Source organism: Mytilus galloprovincialis, chromosome 6, assembly GCF_965363235.1.
Source record: "Mytilus galloprovincialis chromosome 6, xbMytGall1.hap1.1, whole genome shotgun sequence".
Lineage (NCBI taxonomy): Eukaryota > Metazoa > Mollusca > Bivalvia > Mytilida > Mytilidae > Mytilus > Mytilus galloprovincialis.
This window is the reverse complement of record NC_134843.1, coordinates 2,142,357-2,162,636: the sequence shown is the minus strand read 5'-3', so window position 1 is coordinate 2,162,636 and position 20,280 is coordinate 2,142,357. Positions and strand designations below refer to the sequence as shown.

General features: G+C 31.0%; 2 protein-coding genes across 2 annotated transcripts in view; both read right to left on the bottom strand.

Annotated features, from left to right (window-relative positions):
• Window positions 1-7,529, bottom strand: part of LOC143078689 (putative Na(+)/H(+) antiporter nhx-9) — a 33,171-nt gene extending 25,642 nt beyond the window's left edge. The window contains exon 1 of the mRNA XM_076253596.1: window positions 7,144-7,529. Within this exon, the coding sequence (XP_076109711.1) occupies window positions 7,144-7,351 (208 nt within the window). The 5' untranslated portion in view covers window positions 7,352-7,529. The remainder of the gene's footprint in view (window positions 1-7,143) is intronic.
• A 3,130-nt stretch (window positions 7,530-10,659) lies between these two features.
• Window positions 10,660-20,280, bottom strand: part of LOC143078498 (CBY1-interacting BAR domain-containing protein 1-like) — a 30,706-nt gene continuing 21,085 nt past the window's right edge. Inside the window, exons 9-10 of the mRNA XM_076253361.1 lie at window positions 17,000-17,197; window positions 10,660-14,921 (exon numbers count right to left, since the gene is read on the bottom strand). Coding sequence (XP_076109476.1) covers window positions 14,826-14,921; window positions 17,000-17,197 — 294 coding nt within the window. The 3' untranslated portion in view covers window positions 10,660-14,825. The remainder of the gene's footprint in view (window positions 14,922-16,999; window positions 17,198-20,280) is intronic.

The window sequence follows — 20,280 nt, the reverse complement described above, 5'->3', positions numbered from 1 at the left end:
CTATCATATAGATCATACTAAGAGAGTATCAACCATTTGAAGTCATTACCCTGTATATCAATTTACAGTTCTCGTTTCAGGGTTTCAAAACTACACAGACAGATTAACCAGTGTTATATATCAAGTTTACAAAGGAAATTAATATTTGACAATAAAAAAAGTAACACAATCTACTCAGGTGCATTTCAGACCCTCCAACATGTACTACATAAGTCATTACCCTGTATAAAGTTTGGTTTCAAAGTTAAAACTATGCAGACAAATTAACCAGTTTTATATATCAAGTTTATATATAGGAAATAATACTTGACAATAAAAAGTAAAACAATCTGCTGGGGTGCATGTCAAACCCTCCTACATTAGATCTAACTGATTTACCTTTACACTCATTCACAAAAATGTCTTTCCAAAGGTACAATAATAAGTAGAGGAAAATCACACCTTTTCGTACTATTGTATTACACAATATAAAATTTGTACTGACACAGTTTAACAGGGACTAAACTTGGAAATTTCAAGCTGGGAGTCCAGACCAGATATTTCATAATTAGTTTACTATATGTTCAACTGAAATTTACCTGAAAGTTTAGGGGCCCAGCACAAAATCTAGGAGCCATGGGCGACTGGGCTCCCTTTATGTTTTGTCCCTGAGTTGAAATTAATTATTGCGTCAAGATTGGGTAGATAGACTAAAAGAATAAGAGTCAATAAGTGTTCAGTCCTTATAGTAAACCCATTGTTCCAGTCCCCCCTCACCAATTTTTCAATCATTTTTTTTTTTAATTTTCAGTAAATGTGAACGATTCATGGTGTTCCAGGGGTTAAAACCCCATTTTCAAAATGACTGGAACCATGCCTGTGATTTCAAGAATGTAAAAGATATAATAAGCTGACTTTCACATTCATCCTAGCCATCAGTAGGCAACATTAACCAGCCATGTCAACAGGAGGATCCTTATCTCTGATATTCACAACTTTATAATTAAAAATATTGAAACAAATAAAGGTATCTGACAAGGTATTATATACATTGTATGAGAAAAAAGAGTTTTTGGTTAACCAATTTCACACATCTTAGAAATCCTTGCAGTATTATAGATTTTTATTTACTAAACCATTAGACAATGTATGAAACAGGAAGTCTGCTTGTGTCTAACTTTGTATTGATAAATTTTGAAAACCCACAATTTAATGGACAATATATATCTACATGCATAGTATGCATTAGGAATTGTGTTTAAATATGTTAGCTGAAAGCCTTGTTCTATGATTCATTAAATTAGGATAAAAAGCTTCTAGCATTTGAAAACTGAAAGACTTAACAACAAACATATATATACATGTATATATTATAAACCAAATATTGTTGACCTATAATTACTGAAGCTCAGGAAAAAACCTGATTCTCAAATATTACCAGACACTGTGCAAATGAGGTCAATGCCACAAGACAGACAATTTCATTAATGTACTAACTTATTACAACATGTCTGCACAACAGCAAACTTTATTGACCTCTTATAAATTTACATAGCTACAAAGGAACAACATTTGAAAACTTAACCTTGCTACTGACGTGAAAACGTAACCTACATGTAGCTACTGATGTGTGTCAAGGAGGTCAATGTCAAGGTCAAATATAAGATTATGCAAGTTATACAGATTATGCTTAGCATGAATCAACATGCCAAACATTGGGGAATAATTATATCTTTATATATAAAAAAAAAAATGAGGTATGATTGCCAATGAGACAACTCTCCACCAGAGACCAAATGACACAGAAATTAAAAACTATAGGTATGGCTTTCAACAATGAACAAAGCCTGTACAACATAGTCAGCTATAAAAGACCTCAAAATAACAAATGTAAAACAATTCAAATAAGAAAACTAATGGAATAAAAATGTGTCAATCATTCTTCTGGTACAGATAATCCCTTATCAACAAGCTTCTTAGTATCTGACCAAATGTTTTACTACAAAATATAACAAAATTGATTAAATGTTGTCTAAATCTAGAAATAAGAAGATGTGGTATGAGTGCCAATGAGACAACTCTTCTTCCAAGACGTCACAACTTGTAAAAGTAAATCATTATAGGTCAAAGGTTATGTCCACCAACAACAGCTAGAGTAATTGTACATGTCAATGAAATAACCATGGTGAATTATAAAAAACTTTGCTTTATGTAATGTCTATTTGTTTTATACTAAATATCCTGTAGTACAAAAACACTGATCTAAGTCAACAGGTTATCATATATATATATATGTTGTGTACAAGTTGCAATTTTGTACAGGTTTCAACATGTACAAAAATATTGTACATGTTATAATTTGTACAATGCCAAAAAACAAGTTATAACATGTACAAAAGTACCTCATACATGTTTAACATGTACAAAATATTGCTTAAAAATGGTTTTAACCTGTACAAAATTTAAAAATATTAATAAAGCAGAATATATACATTCACGATTGAAATTTATCAAATAATAAAGAACAATAATCAAATACAAAAGAATATATATTTTAGAAACAAGTTTTTTTTAACTTGTTGCTACAAGACAGAGACATGTGACACCTTTGAGTTGCACAAAACTTTCATTCTTCTACATTTACACCTACCAGACTTACAACTGCTTTTCTTACACTGACAATGCACAACTCTTTGCCATCCTTAATGATATCTTAGGGACAATCTCTCTCATACTCGTATCACTCGTTGGGACTTCAGCCACATTAAAAGTTACATTTGCAAGACATTGAACCTAGATTTTACTGAAATCTCCCTTTATTTGTCCAACTACACAAAATGTTAGTCTTTAGTTCCAATTTCATAGCCGCTATGTTCATTCACATTCATCACCACGCCTGGTTATGTTTTTTCTAATCGGCAGGTACCATATCAATGGACGGAATAGAAATGATAATGTTATCATCTTGGGAGAGAACAGCTAATCTTGTTTTTGAGTTTTTTGTCAAAGTATCACGCTTGTACATGTTGTACCTGCTGGCTAGAAAGAGACCTCTTTCGTGCATGCTTAATGTCAATATTTGAAATTTCAAACAAACCCTCACTAATATTAACAGCAGAAATATCACCACCAGAAAGCGTACTCTTACGAGGAAGTGAACCAGTAGATGTCATGCTGATACTTCCTCACCAACCATGTTAGCATCACTTCATTCAATTACTATTGTTTCTGTTTCTAACGCAATTGTTTGTTCATTGTAATGTTGTTTGCTGAATCATGACCATTCAATTCACCATCAGTTTAAGTGTTTGTGTCAGTAATAACGTCCGTCTCTGACATTGTTTTGTCAGTTTCAATTTCAGTGACGGTATTATGTTCTGTCTCTGTAAAAGGGTCTTTACTATCAGTATTGTTGGATACAGAACTTGCTTCAAATATTGCTTTTAAGTCTTTTTCTGTTTGAATACCAGGTAAGAATACTAAATAATGTTTATTGACTACATGTGTATTTTAAAAGTCTTTAAGGTATTAAGTAATTATAAAAACTATTTATCTGGCCATTAACTGTATCAAAAAGGTTGGACACTAACATGAATGGACAATAACAAAACAATGATGAAAATATTATTAAGGTTAATGGCATTTGCTGTAATAATAGAACCATATTTTTTATTTTCAAATTTTGTACAAGTTAAAACCATTTTTAAGCAATATTTTGTACATGTTATAACATGTATGAGGTACTTTTGTACATGTTATAACTTGTATTTTTGCATTGTACAAATTATAACATGTACACATTTTTTGTACATGTTAAAACCTGTACAAAATCTCAACTTGTACACGACATAAATATATGTATGATTTAAATTTAAGAGATTTTATAAGTTTCAAAGGTAATGCATATATGCATTTATTAAGACATCCTGCAGAACACGTCAAACCCTGTATGATGTTAATATAAAGGTAGGAAGGATATCTACTACAAGTAGCTCAATAGTAATGATCATGACATCCTGCAGTACATGTAAAGTACCATATAATGGTATTACTAAAGGTAGGAAGGATATCTACTACAAGTAGCTCAATGGCAATGATCAAGACATCCTGCAATACATGTAAAGTACCATATAATGGTATTTCTAAAGGTAGGAAGGATATCTACTACAAGGAGCTCAATAGTAATGATCATGACATCCTGCAATACATGTAAAGTACCATATAATGGTATTACTAAAGGTAGGAAGGATATCTACTACAAGAAGCTCAATAGTAATGATCATGACATCCTGCAATACATGTAAAGTACCATATATATAATGGTATTACTAAGGGTAGGAAGGATATCTACTACAAGTAGCTCAATAGTAATGATCAAGACACCCTGCAGTACATGTAAAGTACCATATAATGGTATTACTAAGGGTAGGAAGGATATCTGTTACAAGGAGGTCAATTGTAATTATGATAGAGACATCTTGTAATACATGTAAAGTACCATATAATGGTATTAATACTAAGGGTAGGAAGGATATATGTTACAAAGAGTTCAATGGTAATGATGAAGACATCCTGTAATACATGTAAAGTACCATATAATGGTCTTACTAAAGGTAGGAAGGATATCTACTACAAGGAACTCAATGGTAATGATAGAGACACCCTGCAGTACATGTAAAGTACCATATAATGGTATTACTAAGGGTAGGAAGGATATCTGTTACAATTAGCTCAATTGTAATGATAGAGACATCCTGTAATACATGTAAAGTACCATATAATGGTATTAATACTAAGGGTAGGAAGGATATATGTTACAAAGAGCTCAATAGTAATGATCATGACATCCTGTAATACATGTAAAGTACCATATAATGGTATTACTAAGGGTAGGAAGGATATCTACTACAAGGAGCTCAATGGTAATGATAAAGACACCCTGCAGTACATGTAAAGTGCCATATAATGATATTAATAACTATTAAAAGGTAGGAAGGATATCTACTACAAGGAGCTCAATGGTAATCCTGAAATACTCATAAAGTACACGTTAAGTACAATATAATGGTATTACTAAAGGTAGGAAGGATATCAGTTACAAGTAGCTCAATGCCAAAGTCAATGGTAATGTTAGAGACATCCTGCAGTACATGTAAAGGACCATATAATGGTATTACTAAAAGTAGGAAGGATCTGGTACAAGTAGCTTCAGGGAAATGACATCATTGGAACCGTGTACATCCCTGTCCCAAGGATACACTTCCTTCATCTGGTTAATTACATACTGGATCATATACCAAACACTTGTTTACCTGACAAATGTTTAAAGAATCAAAAATCACAAATGTACTCTAAAAAAACCCTTAATGTAAATAATATAATGCATAGAAGTGCATTGCAAATTAATTAAGATCCTGTTTGGAATTTATTGCTATCCATTCTTTTGAATTGTTATCTTACAAACAAATCTAAATATTTAAAGGATGGCAATAATACCCAGGTATTATAACCAGGTATTACAGTGCATTTCCTAGAGCAATTATATACATGTACTTGTAAAATTCAATGAACTTCATAGGACAGGAAACATTAAGTCCTAAATATCTTTTGTGTTATTAATTAATAATGTTAGCACCTCAGTCTATGGGTAAAAAAAGACTAGAACAATTGCATACATGTACATGTAAATGCTATGTCAAATTATAAAACTCAACTTGAAGTGTCTACCGTCTACAGGTTTAGTATGTCAGGAAATATCAAGACCAAAATATATTTTCAGTTAGCACCTCTGTCTATAGGTAAAAAACACTTTATAATCAGACACTGACTGGCATGACTGGTGGTGGTATACTTAATAAACAAAAAAACAATGATACAATCAGCATGCATATGGGTATAGGTACATATATGGGTTTTTCTTATTGCTGAAGGCCATGCACTTGCCTATAATTGCTTACATGTACACCCACTTTATTTGAACTCTAGTGGATAATTGTTCATGTTGTTTGATTGGCAATAATACCACATCTCCTTATTTTTTATAGAGAAATGAATCCCAATAATACATGTACATGTATACATTTGTATATATATATATAATAAATTGTAACCTTGAGAATGGATTTTAAATCCCTTCAGATGACATCTGTCACACTAAGAAAGAGTAAATGGCTCTTTGTACTTCACAGTCTTGCCATCTCTTTATACAAGTATCAATCATACATTTAACTTGATATCAAATGTTACATATGTATACTGGGCATGCTGGGGGAAAAGAAGGGCAAAACAAATATGTTGGCATGGTTTATGTTAAAAAAAAAACCCATGATGAACCTCCAATTGCTTGAATACTTCCAACTTACTAGAATTCCAGTAAATTGCTTCCTTGGATTTTCCTATATATATGAAGCTGATGCCTGGCTAACCTAGACATGTGCGTTTCTAATATTTCTAGTCCTTTGTCTCCAATTATAAAAAGGTTTTAACATGGTAGTTTTTTCTCCAACGGTATACATTGTATGTACATTTTAAGTAATTCCAAAAAAAATAGTGAACAGTAATGAATTGGTTCAGGCGAGGGTTTAGGAAGCAATTATATGAATATTTTTAATTTAGGTCCTTAAATATGTCAGGTATAAACATCAGAGATGCATTTTCTACATGTATTTGGAGAAGTCGAAGAAGAAGAGATAAACAAAATCTTTACCATTTTTTACATTTCTATTAAAGTTATTAATTTGACATTGATGTTAATACCTGTCAACATGGTCAAAAACAAAACAAAGAAATGTCTACAATTGATTTAAAAAGTTATTTACATACGTATGAACAGCAAAAAAGGAAGAAGATGCAAAAATGATTAAACAAAGGATCAACACTTGTTGTGGAGGGGTGTCCTTTCCCTATCATATACATGTACATTTGTCTCTCTTTGTTTATATTAGAGTGCAGTGTTCATAGGATGATATAGCTTAATTATTGCTAATTTTATGGTTCCAACTTAGGTCCACTTAATTTGGGGGTCAAAATCAGCAGTCCATCTACGAACTCAAAACTTAAAAAAAGGAAAATGGGTACAGAATTCTAAAAGGGATAAGTTTACAATCTGATATCCAAAAGACTTTGGGATCAATAACTGGGGGAGTGGTTAGTAACGTGGCTTACCTATTTTGGCTAAAGCGACAATTAATATCCACAAACATATCACATATGGTAGCTCTACTCTTTCAAAATCAAATGATAAAATCTTATATCGTTCTGTTTCGTTGTGAGATTCCTCGTGTGCTTCGGCTGATCCTACTTGAGCCCATGACAGCAGTATGAGGAACAAAGCGTGGATTATGTGTTTTTGGAAACAATATTTTGTCGCCATTTCTCAATGTATTTGTGTGAAAAGCTAAAAGATTTAAAGTTCTATGTTCAATCTTCAAATGGTACATGTCGAATCCATTAGGTCCAGTATAGTTTGTTGATTATTTCGTGAATGAAATGTGTTCATTCTTTGTGTCTGTGAAGCCGATAACGATGACCCAACAAAGGTCATTGGCTGACGTCAAACACATTCGGAAGCACTAATGTGGGACTTCTCTTCCTTGTTCTTAGCGCCTATAGCACTTTCACTTTCGTTTTGATTTTAACTTTTTAGAACGTATATGACGGTATAAAAGAAAATGTTTATTTACATGTTATCAAAAACATACGTATTAACCTTTTTATTCAAAGATTGATCAACAACACGGAAAACATAACAACCTTGACACTAGACAAACTGACTTTGAAACAAATTAAATTGCATATAAATCTGTGTATTGGAATTTACACCAATAAAATTATTTGATTTGATTTGATTGATTTTATAAATCCTTGATAAAAATCATCTAACTGTTATACATAAATTCTTGATAAAATTTGGAGAAGATTTATATTTGCCAATCAGACAACTATTCATTAGAGACCAGATGATGAGGAACTATAGATCGCGATCATCAGGAGGCCTTCGCAATGTGAAAACCAACATTTCACATCATGCTATAAAATGCTCCAGCATAACAAAAGTGACAAAATTCAATAGAAAAATCTAAAAAGCTGGAGTTATTTTTAAAACATAATAAATGCAATACAAATTTGACAGAAAGCAACCAACAACAACATGATTTAAAGGCTCCTTACTTGGTACAGACACATGCAACATGTTTAAGAGGGTTCACCAGTAAAACACAAGATGAGAACAAACTTGAAACATCATCAAATCAACATGAAGCACAAAAAGACAACAAAAAACATGCAGTACTGATCTTAGTGTACTCATATTTGCTGACAGCTATTTCAAAGCAAAGGAGTAGGTTCAGTAAGACCCCTTTTTGGCCCCAAAATTAAGCAGTTTTGCAAAATTGTGAAAATGTAATCTTTTAGCTATTTTTTTGGAAAGTAGAATGCTTCTGCTACATAAATATGTGCTGTTTTTGACAATACAATGTACATATATCGTGTACTAGCATCATAAAGTCATGCTTAATTACTGAAATCTTCACAATTATAGCAGTTTAGTTAAATTTTAGACGGTTTCCGTCTTAAATGAAAGTGGCCGCATTCGTGTTCATTCATAATATTGAAATGTAAGTTGTATTTGATGATAATACATAACATATATAAAGGTTGAGGATGAACACGGATGCGGCCACTTTCATTTTTGACAAAAACCATCTGAAAAGTGACGTTTTTTGGCATATTTGATAGATTTTTCATATTTAAGCTTCAATCGGAGCGTTTTTAATGACTGAATCAGTTAAAATCTTTTACATAAACTAATCGAATCAATTGAAATAGACACTTAAGTGTTTAAAAAGTGTCCTAAATATCTCGTTAGATGAAACTGAAATTTGGGGCCAAAATCGGCCCTTACCGGACCTACTCCTTTCAACTACTTTATAAACCATTATTTTCTAGACTTTTGCTCCAAAAATTGTTACATTTTACCTTTTAGTCATTATAGATGAAAAAAAGGAGAAGTCAAACAGGTTTTTCTGGATTACCGGATTTGTAATAACATAATAAACATGATGGGTGCCAAATGTGAAGCAGGATCTGCTTACCCTTCCAGAGCACCTGAGATCACCACAAGTTTTTGGCGGGGTTCGTGTTGCTAAGTCTTTAGTTTTCTATGTTGGGTCTTCTGTACTATTATTTGTCTGTTGGTCTTTTGATTTTTAGCCATGGCGTTGTCAGTTTATTTTCAATCTATGAGTTTGACTGTCCCTCTGGTATCTTTCGTCCCTCTTTTGTTCCAATCTGGGAATCAATTTCTGTAATACATATTTCATTTCGAAAAATAGAACAAATCAAAGAATGTTATTTTGCCTGACAGAATTAAACGGAAATCATAATTTTACCTCACATCATTCAACTTTTTGAATTTTGAAAATTGGAATGTCGATAAAAAGTTCATGTCCTATGATAGATATTTCCAAGAAGAAAAATACATTGGAACAATACTAATTTTATAGTATTCTTAGGAAATTAATGCCAAAATCTGCAAGATTTTGTTAAATGGTAATAATCTTTTTAAAATAAAAGAAAAATGTGTATGAGGAAACAAATGCCTTTGCTCAAGATTTTGTTTTTCCTCGTTAAAAAGGGAAGTTACTTCTAAAAACAGTTATTGACTCACTCAACAAATTCAAACACTAAATGCAAATTTGGTTCTGAGCAGTGTGTATGTAATAACAATCTCTAACACCTTTCCTTGTTTGTGATGTTATGCAGAGTCACCACCAATCATTAGACTTTTACATGTAGTAAGTAACCACTCTTTACAATTCAAGAGCACTTTGTTTATCTGTTCTTTTTAGTAGGATCCATTTTTCTAAACCTTTAGTTTTAAATGTATTTGAACTGTTGCTTGTCTTTTCATGCTTTTTTGCCTTCAGTATTGTCTGAACTTTCACTTATCAGTTTTTCTGCCACTTTGACCTTTTTGATAAACTGTATTCATGACCTTCATGGAATGGCTGAAGTTCAAGGTCATAACTAATTCTATGGTTCCATGCAACAATTGTCCAGACCATTATAAAAGATTAAAAGTAAGATACCACCTACATTTATGTAATTTATGTAATGACAATTAACTTTAGGATGAGAAACTGGTTCAAGGTCATTGGTAATAATTATTTAAATTTGAATCCAAGCAAGCAACATAAAATTATAACCTGGACACAACATGGATGGATGGGTCAGGCAACATTCCTGAACAGATGTTTTGCATGAATTTTCACAGGAGTGTTGGAATATCATAAAGAAAAATGGACTTTTCTTACACTCTTGCAAACAATATTTGGAAAAATACCAATGTAAATTTCTGTTACCTTGACCTTCACCTACCAATTACTCCAGACAGAATTATATGAAAACAAGAATGTGTCCTAAGGACACTGATGCCCCACTCGCACAATCATTTTTTATGTTCAGTGGACCGTGAAATTGGAGTCAGAACCCTTATTTGGCATTAAAATTAGTAAGATCATTTCAAGTTGATTGGACTTCTACTTCATCAAAAACAACCTCGATAAAAAACTTTAACCTGAAACAGGACAGACGAACGAATGAACATACGGAGGAACGGACGCACAGACCAGAAACATAATGCCCCTCTACTATCGTAGGTGGGGCATAAAAAAGAAGACATTCTAGACTAGACATTACTTTATTCTATTTTGTCCTTTGATTTGCACTACTGTAAAAGCACCTGAGCTAATCATGCAGTTAGTCTTTGGTCAATAATATTACAACTAGTATAACAATCTGATTGCTTTCAATTCAATGTTTTGTCTCTAAGTTTTCTAAAGTAACCATATTCAGAAAAAAAATAAAATATTTAAATGTAATAAGAGATCATAAATTTATTCCCCCTCATCTTTGTATTGAAAAGCAAATACCAAATTCACATCTATTTTCTAAAATTTCTAAATTTTCTTATAATATTGAACTAAGATGCTCATTTCTACTCATAAGTTGATTTTTTTTAATTTAAATTATCTCCCCTTTTTTTTATTTCACAAAATTATCAAATCTGGATATGGTTTTCACTATGAGAAATATTTGTGACTGCTAACATACTTGTTAAATCTGCCGGCATGTTTTATGTGCAACATGTAAAATATAACTTAAAAATACAAACTGCTTACATATATATTTATAAATTTATAAATGTGAAAGTATAAAATATTAAAAAAAAAGAAAAAGCATTTAGTATTCTTTATAGTGAAGTATAATCAAATTAATCTGACAATTTTATAAATTATATTGTAAAGGCATAATCAAAATAATTTTAAGTCTGTTGAATTAGTAAATAATTGGAAATTTGCAACTCAAGATTCTTCGTTTCTGATAAATTTTCACATTTAAAAGAAAATAAACCAACATATATAAATTAGTATGGCTTAATCGTAAATTCTAATTATAGTATGGCTTAATCGTAAATTCTAATTATAGTATCATATTTTAATCTTCCATCCTGTACAGAAAGTCTTATATAATTTATATGAATTGAAATTTAAATCTTTAATAATGCCCTATTTCAGAAGGTCCAAAAACATTAAAATTATCCAAAAACTCAAAGTTAAGTGTTTTGGCCTTAGCATTTTAAAATTCCCGTACAAACTGTACCTTCATATATAAAGCAGATAATCACAGAGGCTTCTACGCAAATAAGTATGTTATACTTTGAGACATGTTAGTCATATATAAATCACAGAGGAATATAATAATCACAGACTACAGTAAAACAAATCATAAAATATAAAATTTTAATAAATAATATATTAACAAATTAAACAATATCACAATCTTTATTTACGAAATAAAATATTCAAAATTGAGGCAAGTTTCATCATGTACAATGTATAGTCAATGACCTGATATATTTTTTTTTAACAGAATTTATTTTACTTAAATGACATGGATTCAAAATTAATCCTTATAAGAAGTTTGTACAGACAATACTCAGGCATGGCTGCCAAACAAAAATACAATGTTTTATAAAAGGATTATAAATATCTGTCTAAACTAGACAAAAACTATGGCAAATACTATAGAACAACCTTTTTCTGTCATAATTTTTTAAAGCTTAGAAAAAAAAAGGAAGTTAGAATCTATAACCATTAAAATAAACCCTATTTACTTGAGATTCTATGTATTCCCTGATTTGTTTGTTCCTGGTATTCAAATGACAAGTGGTTTTATAACTGTCATATAGAAATGATTGATTGGTAAACAGATCTAGGAAGAACTATATTTAATAAGTGATACCTTATAATCTTTCAAAAAAGAAAAAGAAAATCTAAAGTTTTCAAGAAAACCCAGCTTGGATTTTAAGTCATCAACATTACAACAGTTCTAACAATCATTGAGATGATAACAAAAATAAAAACAACAACATTTCAATTTAGACATTTCTTATTCGTCTTATTCCTTACATTATTAGCCTGGAAGTTAGATAAGGACATCTCCTTAACATATTATTTACATAATTAATGACAATTATCATATGCCATTTTACAGTTCATACATTTATATGTTGTTTATCCAAATAAGTGTAATAAATACCATAAATATTTACAACTTAATATATTCATATCTAATATAAACAATGTTGTGATTGGATACGAATACCAAATTAATTACCTTCTAAAGTACATGTGACATTATCTTTTGACATTTTATATGTTCTATTATTCTTTTTACGATCAGACATTAATAACAAAACAACAGTCAAAATTATTTATATAATATCTAAGTTAGCCATTGATGGTGTTGAGCGGGCAAATATCAACTATACCTGGGACTAATATATCTATTGGTCCCAGTAAAAACTGAAAATTCCTTTATTTCATCACTTTTATGTTTTTGGCAATCTTGTGTATACAATTTTCTTGTCTTTTAAATCATTATGGAATGTAATCAATGGATTATGTTGTGCTTCTCCTTCTAAAGAATAATTTTATGAAACTCGCATAATGATATACTTTTTTGTATTATTTAAAATTTTTACAAACATTTACAAACACTATAGTTTTTTCTGAGATGTTGTAACTGAAATATTGTTGTCCAAAGTGTAAACAGCAGAAAATATCAATGTAAAAAGATTTTCATTTTGTTGTACATAAAAAAAACATTCCTAACAAACAATTATTTTCTTTTAATTTTTTTCATCTGGTCATATCAAGAAAAAATTATATCACATGTTTATAAACAATCATTTCTTATCTTATATTTTTTCTATTAGTATCATATATTTTAACATGACCTTTTAAATTCTGTAAATATAAAAACTATGTCATGATTTTGAAAATGTCAAGCACTATAAAAGGAGAGTTGAAAATAGATGGAGTTAACTGAGACTAAAATAAGTTCTAGGTGATAATTAAAAATGTGAGGCTAAGCACGTTTTCAGTCATGGTCATGTTAGAAACAATGAACTAATAACCTCCCATTTATATAAAGTTCAGGAGCCAAAAAACTTTAAACAATAAAAAATACCTGAACATAAAAAATATAATGAAGTCATGACTTATTCAATAATTTACAACAAAACATGTTATTTTTCTGATCTAAATCTGAGTTTGATATGTAAATGGATTGAGTAGTAATGTGCTTCTTATTAAAGTCTTACGTTTTAACGAACACACACAAATTTGAAACTATTTATGTATAAATGAGATTCATAATTCCATAGATATTTCTCCACTTGATCAGAGATTTTTATTCATTTCAAAGTGGAAATCTATACAAAATGCATCAAAATGTTTTCTCCTATAGGAGTTTTATTTCACATATTCATTCAGTAATTTAAATAAACAAATATTTATGAAATATATCGGTGCAAAAACTTATAAAAAGACAAAGAACAAAAACCTGTATGTAAGCGGTAGTATAAATCAATTTTCAATTTGGCATGTTCAATTGTTAGAACATCATCTACATGGAAGACACAAGTGTGTTTCTTCTTAACTATTGTGATTTTTCATAGATATAAAATTCATAGATATAAAACCGAAGAGATAATCTGTCATGGAAATCTTGCACTTGTGTTCTTCATCCATCAGTTGAGAATGCACAAATTCACTTTCACAATATCAGTGATCATTGCCATAGCAAACATTTACCATTTATAAATTGCCATCTTGGCTTTTTAGACTCAAGAATTTAAATTGTGAAAACATTTATCCACATTATCAAATACCTAAACTTTTAACAAAATTTGTGATTTAAATTTTTCAATTACAGAATACTATTTCACGCACTGAAAATATATGATCCCTTTTCCAGCTATAGACGAAAATAATCTTGCAGCTACGAAAATGCAAATCAACTCTCTCCAAAAGGAACTTGTATGGTATGAGATAGTCTTTTACCAACTTTAGGACTATAAAAAAAATGATACATTTTTCTTCAAAATAATACCAAAACTGCAATCAATTCATCCTTAAAAAACTAAACCATGATTTAACCAAAACAGCCTAATGTTATAAATGATTTTTCACAATTACAGGCAACACATGGATCATGTTTAGTATCCATATTTCATTTGCACTGAATCACCTTAAAATTTTGTAATTTCAAGACTTAGTTCCTAGTTTTGGAATTCCTTATTCAGTGGTCAAAACTAAATTAAGTAGGTGGACACCATTTTATCTCCAAATTAAACTTGCTAAATGCATGATATATTCACAACATCAATAGTTATTTTTGTGGTATGATTTAACATGCATTTAAATTAACTGTGACTGGTATCCTAACTGATTCCATCCTTATATCTTCTATACTGCTACTACATAAGCTAAATGTTTAAATCATCTCATCCCTGTCCTCCTGGGTACACTGTAATCGTCATCATCATCGTCATCATATAACTCGTCGTCATCATCATCCTCACCATACATCATAGACTAAAACAAAAATCTTATAGAATTACATAATGTTAAAAATATTATATTTAAACTCAAATCTGTTCAGTTTTGTAAATGATAAAGAGATGCTAGGTTGTTATCTAAGACCATAAGTTGTCTGTATGTCTTTTGATGTTTCCTGTCTGTAAGCCTTAAATTTACCCACACATGTCCTTTTACTCATATAGATGTATAAGACTTTTATCAATGTTGTAGCTAAATACTCTGCTGACATTGTTGTTCTGTTTTAATCCCATGCTTAAGATGCTGAAGCTTCTTTCATGTTTTCTAGTAAAAGGTTATAAAAGCTTTTGAATGCTATAAATTTTAGTTGTTTAATGCTTGCAAAATTTCTCTTATACAAATTCTAAAATAAGCAGATTTTCCTCTAAAATCAGAGCTTTTACTCATTCTTATGGCAGTAAAAAAAAAAAATGGAACTTACAATGTATCTGCTCTTAAATTGTTTAGGGATATACTTATTAAACACTAATTTGTGATGTTACTTTGATTAGAAAGCACCAAAAATTACAGGACCTCAATTCCAAGATTAATGGTTTGAAATTCTGCAGTTTAATGTTTAAAATGAACTTAAAATTTATGACTTATTGGTGTTTTCTTTTTCTGCATATGAAGACAATAACAATCAAAACCAAGGAGTAAACAAAGACTTATAAAACCAAAAGACATTTACATCAACAGTTATAAAAAATAAATAAGAAACAACATGAACTCCACTCAAAACCAGGAGTAAAATCAGGTGCTCCGGAAGGGTAAACATCTCCTGCTCCGTATATTGCACCCGTCGTGTTATTTCTTTGTTCAGTTAGGTAATGATGGAAGGTTATTATGACTGAGGAAGAATATCACATATGATTTCTGACACACTTTTGTCATAATGGCCAATCAGCTCATGATGGCGACTGTAAAATTTCTTGAGTGATGACCTTAATTTGATTGATTCATAGCCCTGTCTTAGCAACTTTTGAGAAAGCAGTATTCCTCGTTCAACAAAATCAACGTATTTTGAGCTAGCTCTAGAGTAACTTATCAATTTAGACACATATAATCCATATGCTGGTGGTGCTGGGATGTTGCTACACAGAATTGGAAAGTTGACTATAGGAAAATTAAAATCATTGTGTTTGTCATAAATTTTGGTATTTAACCTACCATCAGTAGTCATTTCAAGAAAAGGGTCTAAATATGAAGCAGATTTATCTGTGTCAGTAGTATCTTTAATTTAAAGTTCACTTGGATATATTAAATGTAAGTGATCACTGAATCTATTATTTTTAAGAGACAGTACATCATCAATATACAGAAAGGTGAAATTAAAAGGCTGGGCTAATTTCTTTTCTCCTTTCTGTACAAGTCCTTGGAAAAATTCTACTTCAAAGGAATACAAAAAGAAATCTGCAAGTACAGCAGCAAATTGGTACCCATTGGGATTCCAATAGTCTGTTGGAAGACCAAACCTTCAGATTCAACAAATATGTTGTCAATTAAAAAGTACAGCATGGCAGTGATATCCTCTTCGGTGTATTTTTTGTTTGACTCTGTATGATTTTTCACAAAATAAGCTGAATTCATGCTCAAAATGCTTGTTAAAGAAACATAAGCTTACGAGTTCTTTCAGTCGAGTTTTAAGGTTAGTATTTGGAATAGTGGTATAAAGAGTTGAAAAATTAAAGGTTTTAATGTTGGTACAATGTTTTAATGATTTAGATTGTAAATTCACCAATATTAAACTCTTTTGAACTTTCAGTTTCCACATCTGATTAACACCACTTCTTGAAAATGAATTGATACAAAAGTATTTCATTTTATGATGGTTGCAAATTGAGTTTTTTTGCAAAGTGATATAAATATACACTAAAACCCGACATAATTAACGTCCCACAACAACAAAATGATGTTCATTATGAGCCAAATATTTCAAGACTGTAGTAAAAATTTTAAGGACCACTCAATTCTCTTTCTTAACTTCACAAACAAATATCTTTCTTCTTTATCGGAAATAGATATTTATAGTTTCTTTTTTGTTTCTCTGATTATAAACTTTCCCTATATCTTACCGTGTTACTTATCCTAACTCTTCGTGCATCTGATGCTGATGCTGTCGCTGTTGATGTGTCTCCATACGTGTATGTGTACGAGGATCCTGTCCCTAACGTGTCACTTCCCCCCGTACTAGAACCTCCTGTGAATCCCCCTAAAGTCTGACCAAAGTCTGCACGCATCCCTTTAGATGATTGTAATTTTCGCTTGAATTCCTGAAAAATAAGTTATAAACTGTTGACACAGAGATATGTCTTGCCTGTATGTGATTTTGATGTTTAAATGAAAATGCTGATATCAAAATGGCATTACTTTAGGAAGCAAAACATCCAAAGTCAATGAACTATGACTGAGAGTTCATGGCCAGCTAAGATAGGGGCATCTTCGCTAGCCAAGGGTTACGATCCACTTCCCTCCTCTCCAGCCTTGTCAGAACAAGCCAATATTTGTGATAACAATGTTGCGCCATCTATCCGTAGATTAAAGTCACGCCCATTCTGAATACATTATTCTTGACCAAGGGTAGAACTTGAACTCTTCAATTTAGAGGTAACCAGGTGCTCCACAGGGCGCAGCTTTATACGACCGCAGAGGTCGAACCCTGAACAGTTGGGGCAAGTATGGACAAAACATTCAAGCGTGATACAGCTCTGAATTTGGATTGTGATCAAATTTTTGACATTACATGGGTTTTTTTTTACACAAAACAAATGTCAAGATTTTACAAATCAATTAAAGATTTCTTCTTCAAACTTTTTAAATCTAAAATTAAATAGTTGACACAGCATAGGTTTCTGACACAGAATGAATGTGGTCTAATGAACTTAAAAGTTTTTTTTTGCCTTTGAGCAATTCACTATGCTGTTGAATATTAATCCTCTCAAAAAAATGTTTGAAGAAATTTTCTTTTTATTTATGAAATCTGAAATGAGAAAAATTTAAACCCACCCCCCTTTTTTTCACATCCCCGTTTCCCTTTTTCCAAAACTGATATCAATTCAAATTTCTAATAGAGTTTGCAACAATAACTACTCTTTTAAATACATCATAAAAATATTAAAATGTAAAATAAAGTGCTTGTTATGACTGAATGGTAAAGATTGGTCGGTAGTAAAAGTGAATATACATTGTTTATTGTATAAAACAATAAAAAAAACTTCATCAGCAACATTTTATATTGGCAAATTTCCAATGACGTTATTTACATAAAGTTATTGGCAAATAAAAATAGAAAATGACATCATAGTCATGTCTGGCAAATGTCCAACATTATCTAAAAACATTTTAGATAAGATAAGGAAAAAAAGCTTCATCAGCAACATTTTATGTTGGCAAATTTCCAATGAAGTTATTTACATAAAGTTATTGGCAAATAAAAATAGAAAATGACATCATAGTCATGTCTGGCAAATTTCCAACATATATTATCAACTACTATTCTATACAAAGAAAGATAACTCCAATTGAAAATTAATTGCTATTGCACAATATTGTGCAATTAGATATTTCTTGCTATTGTGCAATACTGTGCAATTGAAAATTTCTTGCTATTGCACAATACTTGATATGGAATCCTGATTTGGACCAACTTGAAAACTGGGCCCATAATCAAAAATCAAAGTACATATTTAGATAAAGTATATCAAATAAGCCCAAGAATTTAATTTTTGTTAAAATCAAAAATTTTGGACCCTTTGGACCTTAATGTAGACCAATTTGAAAACTGGACCAAAAATTAAGAATCTACATACACAGTTAGATTTGGCATATCAAAGAACCCATTTATTCAATTTTTGATGAAATCAAACAAAGTTTAATTTTGGACCCCCATTTGGACCAACTTGAAAACTAGGCCAATAATTAAAAATCTAAGTACATTTTTAAATTCAGCATATCAAAGAACCCCAAGGATTCAATTTTTGTTAAAATCAAACTAAGTTTAATTTTGGACCCTTTGGACCTTAATGTAGACCAATTTCAAAACAGGACCAAAAATTATGAATCTACATACATAGTTAGATTCGGCATATCAAAGAACCCCAATTATTCAATTTTTGATGAAATCACACAAAGTTCAATTTTGGACCCTTTGGGCCCCTTATTCCTAAACTGTTAGGACCAAAACTCCCAAAATCAAACCCAACCTTCCTTTTATGGTCATAAACATTGTGTTTAAATTTCATAGATTACTATTTACTTATACTAAAGTTATGGTGCAAAAACCAAAAATAATGCTTATTTGGGCCCCTTTTTGGCCCCTAATTCATAAACTGTTGTGACCTCAACTCCAAAAATCAATCCCAACCTTCCTTTTGTGGTCATAAACCTTGTGTTAAAATTTCATTGATTTCTATTTACTTATACTAAAGTTATTGTGCGAAAACCAAGAATAATGCTTATTTGGGCCCTTTTTTGGCCCTTAATTCCTAAACTGTTGGAACCAAAACTCCCAAAATCAATCCCAACCTTCCTTTTGTGGTCATAAACCTTGTGTCAAAATTTCATAGATTTCTATTCACTTAAACTAAAGTTATAGTGCGAAAACCAAGAAAATGCTTATTTGGGCCCTTTTTGGCCCCTAATTCCTAAAATGTTGGGACCAAAACTCCCAAAATCAATCCCAACCTTCCTTTTGTGGTCATAAACCTTGTGTTAAAATTTCATTGATTTCTATTCACTTTTACTAAAGTTAGAGTGCGAAAACTAAAAGTATTCGGACGACGACGACGATGATGACGACGCAGGACGACGACGCCAACGTGATAGCAATATATGACCAAAAAATTAAAATTTTTGCGGTCTTATAAAAACACGGTAGTGTCTAGATTTTACACACTTAGTAAAGCAGGAAACGAAATATATGTTGACATTCAAGCATTTGTGCAAGAAACATACACAGGAACTTCAATAAGTTGATTAAAAACATTCAAATTGTCACTAAATATAGTTGCACGTTTATGGATGTAAAGACTTGTTGCACTATAAGGATGTGGCAAATGTTTACATACACTTTCTACATTTACACGTGATCAATGTATAGGCGCTTTTTGATTGGAAGCAGCGAGTTTCAACTGCAACCAATGAAAATTATTACCTTGTGTCTCCAAAATTCTATCTCAATTCCACCAAAGGTGGAGAGGAGAAAAGTGGATCGTAACCCATGGTTAGTTAAGATAGGGGATCATGGGTCACCTCCATTGATACAAGATGTGGAAATGCTGATCATGTAAAATTTTTGCACATCAGAAATCATTGACTTACCTATGTCTGCTTTAATGATTTTGTTGACATGAGACAA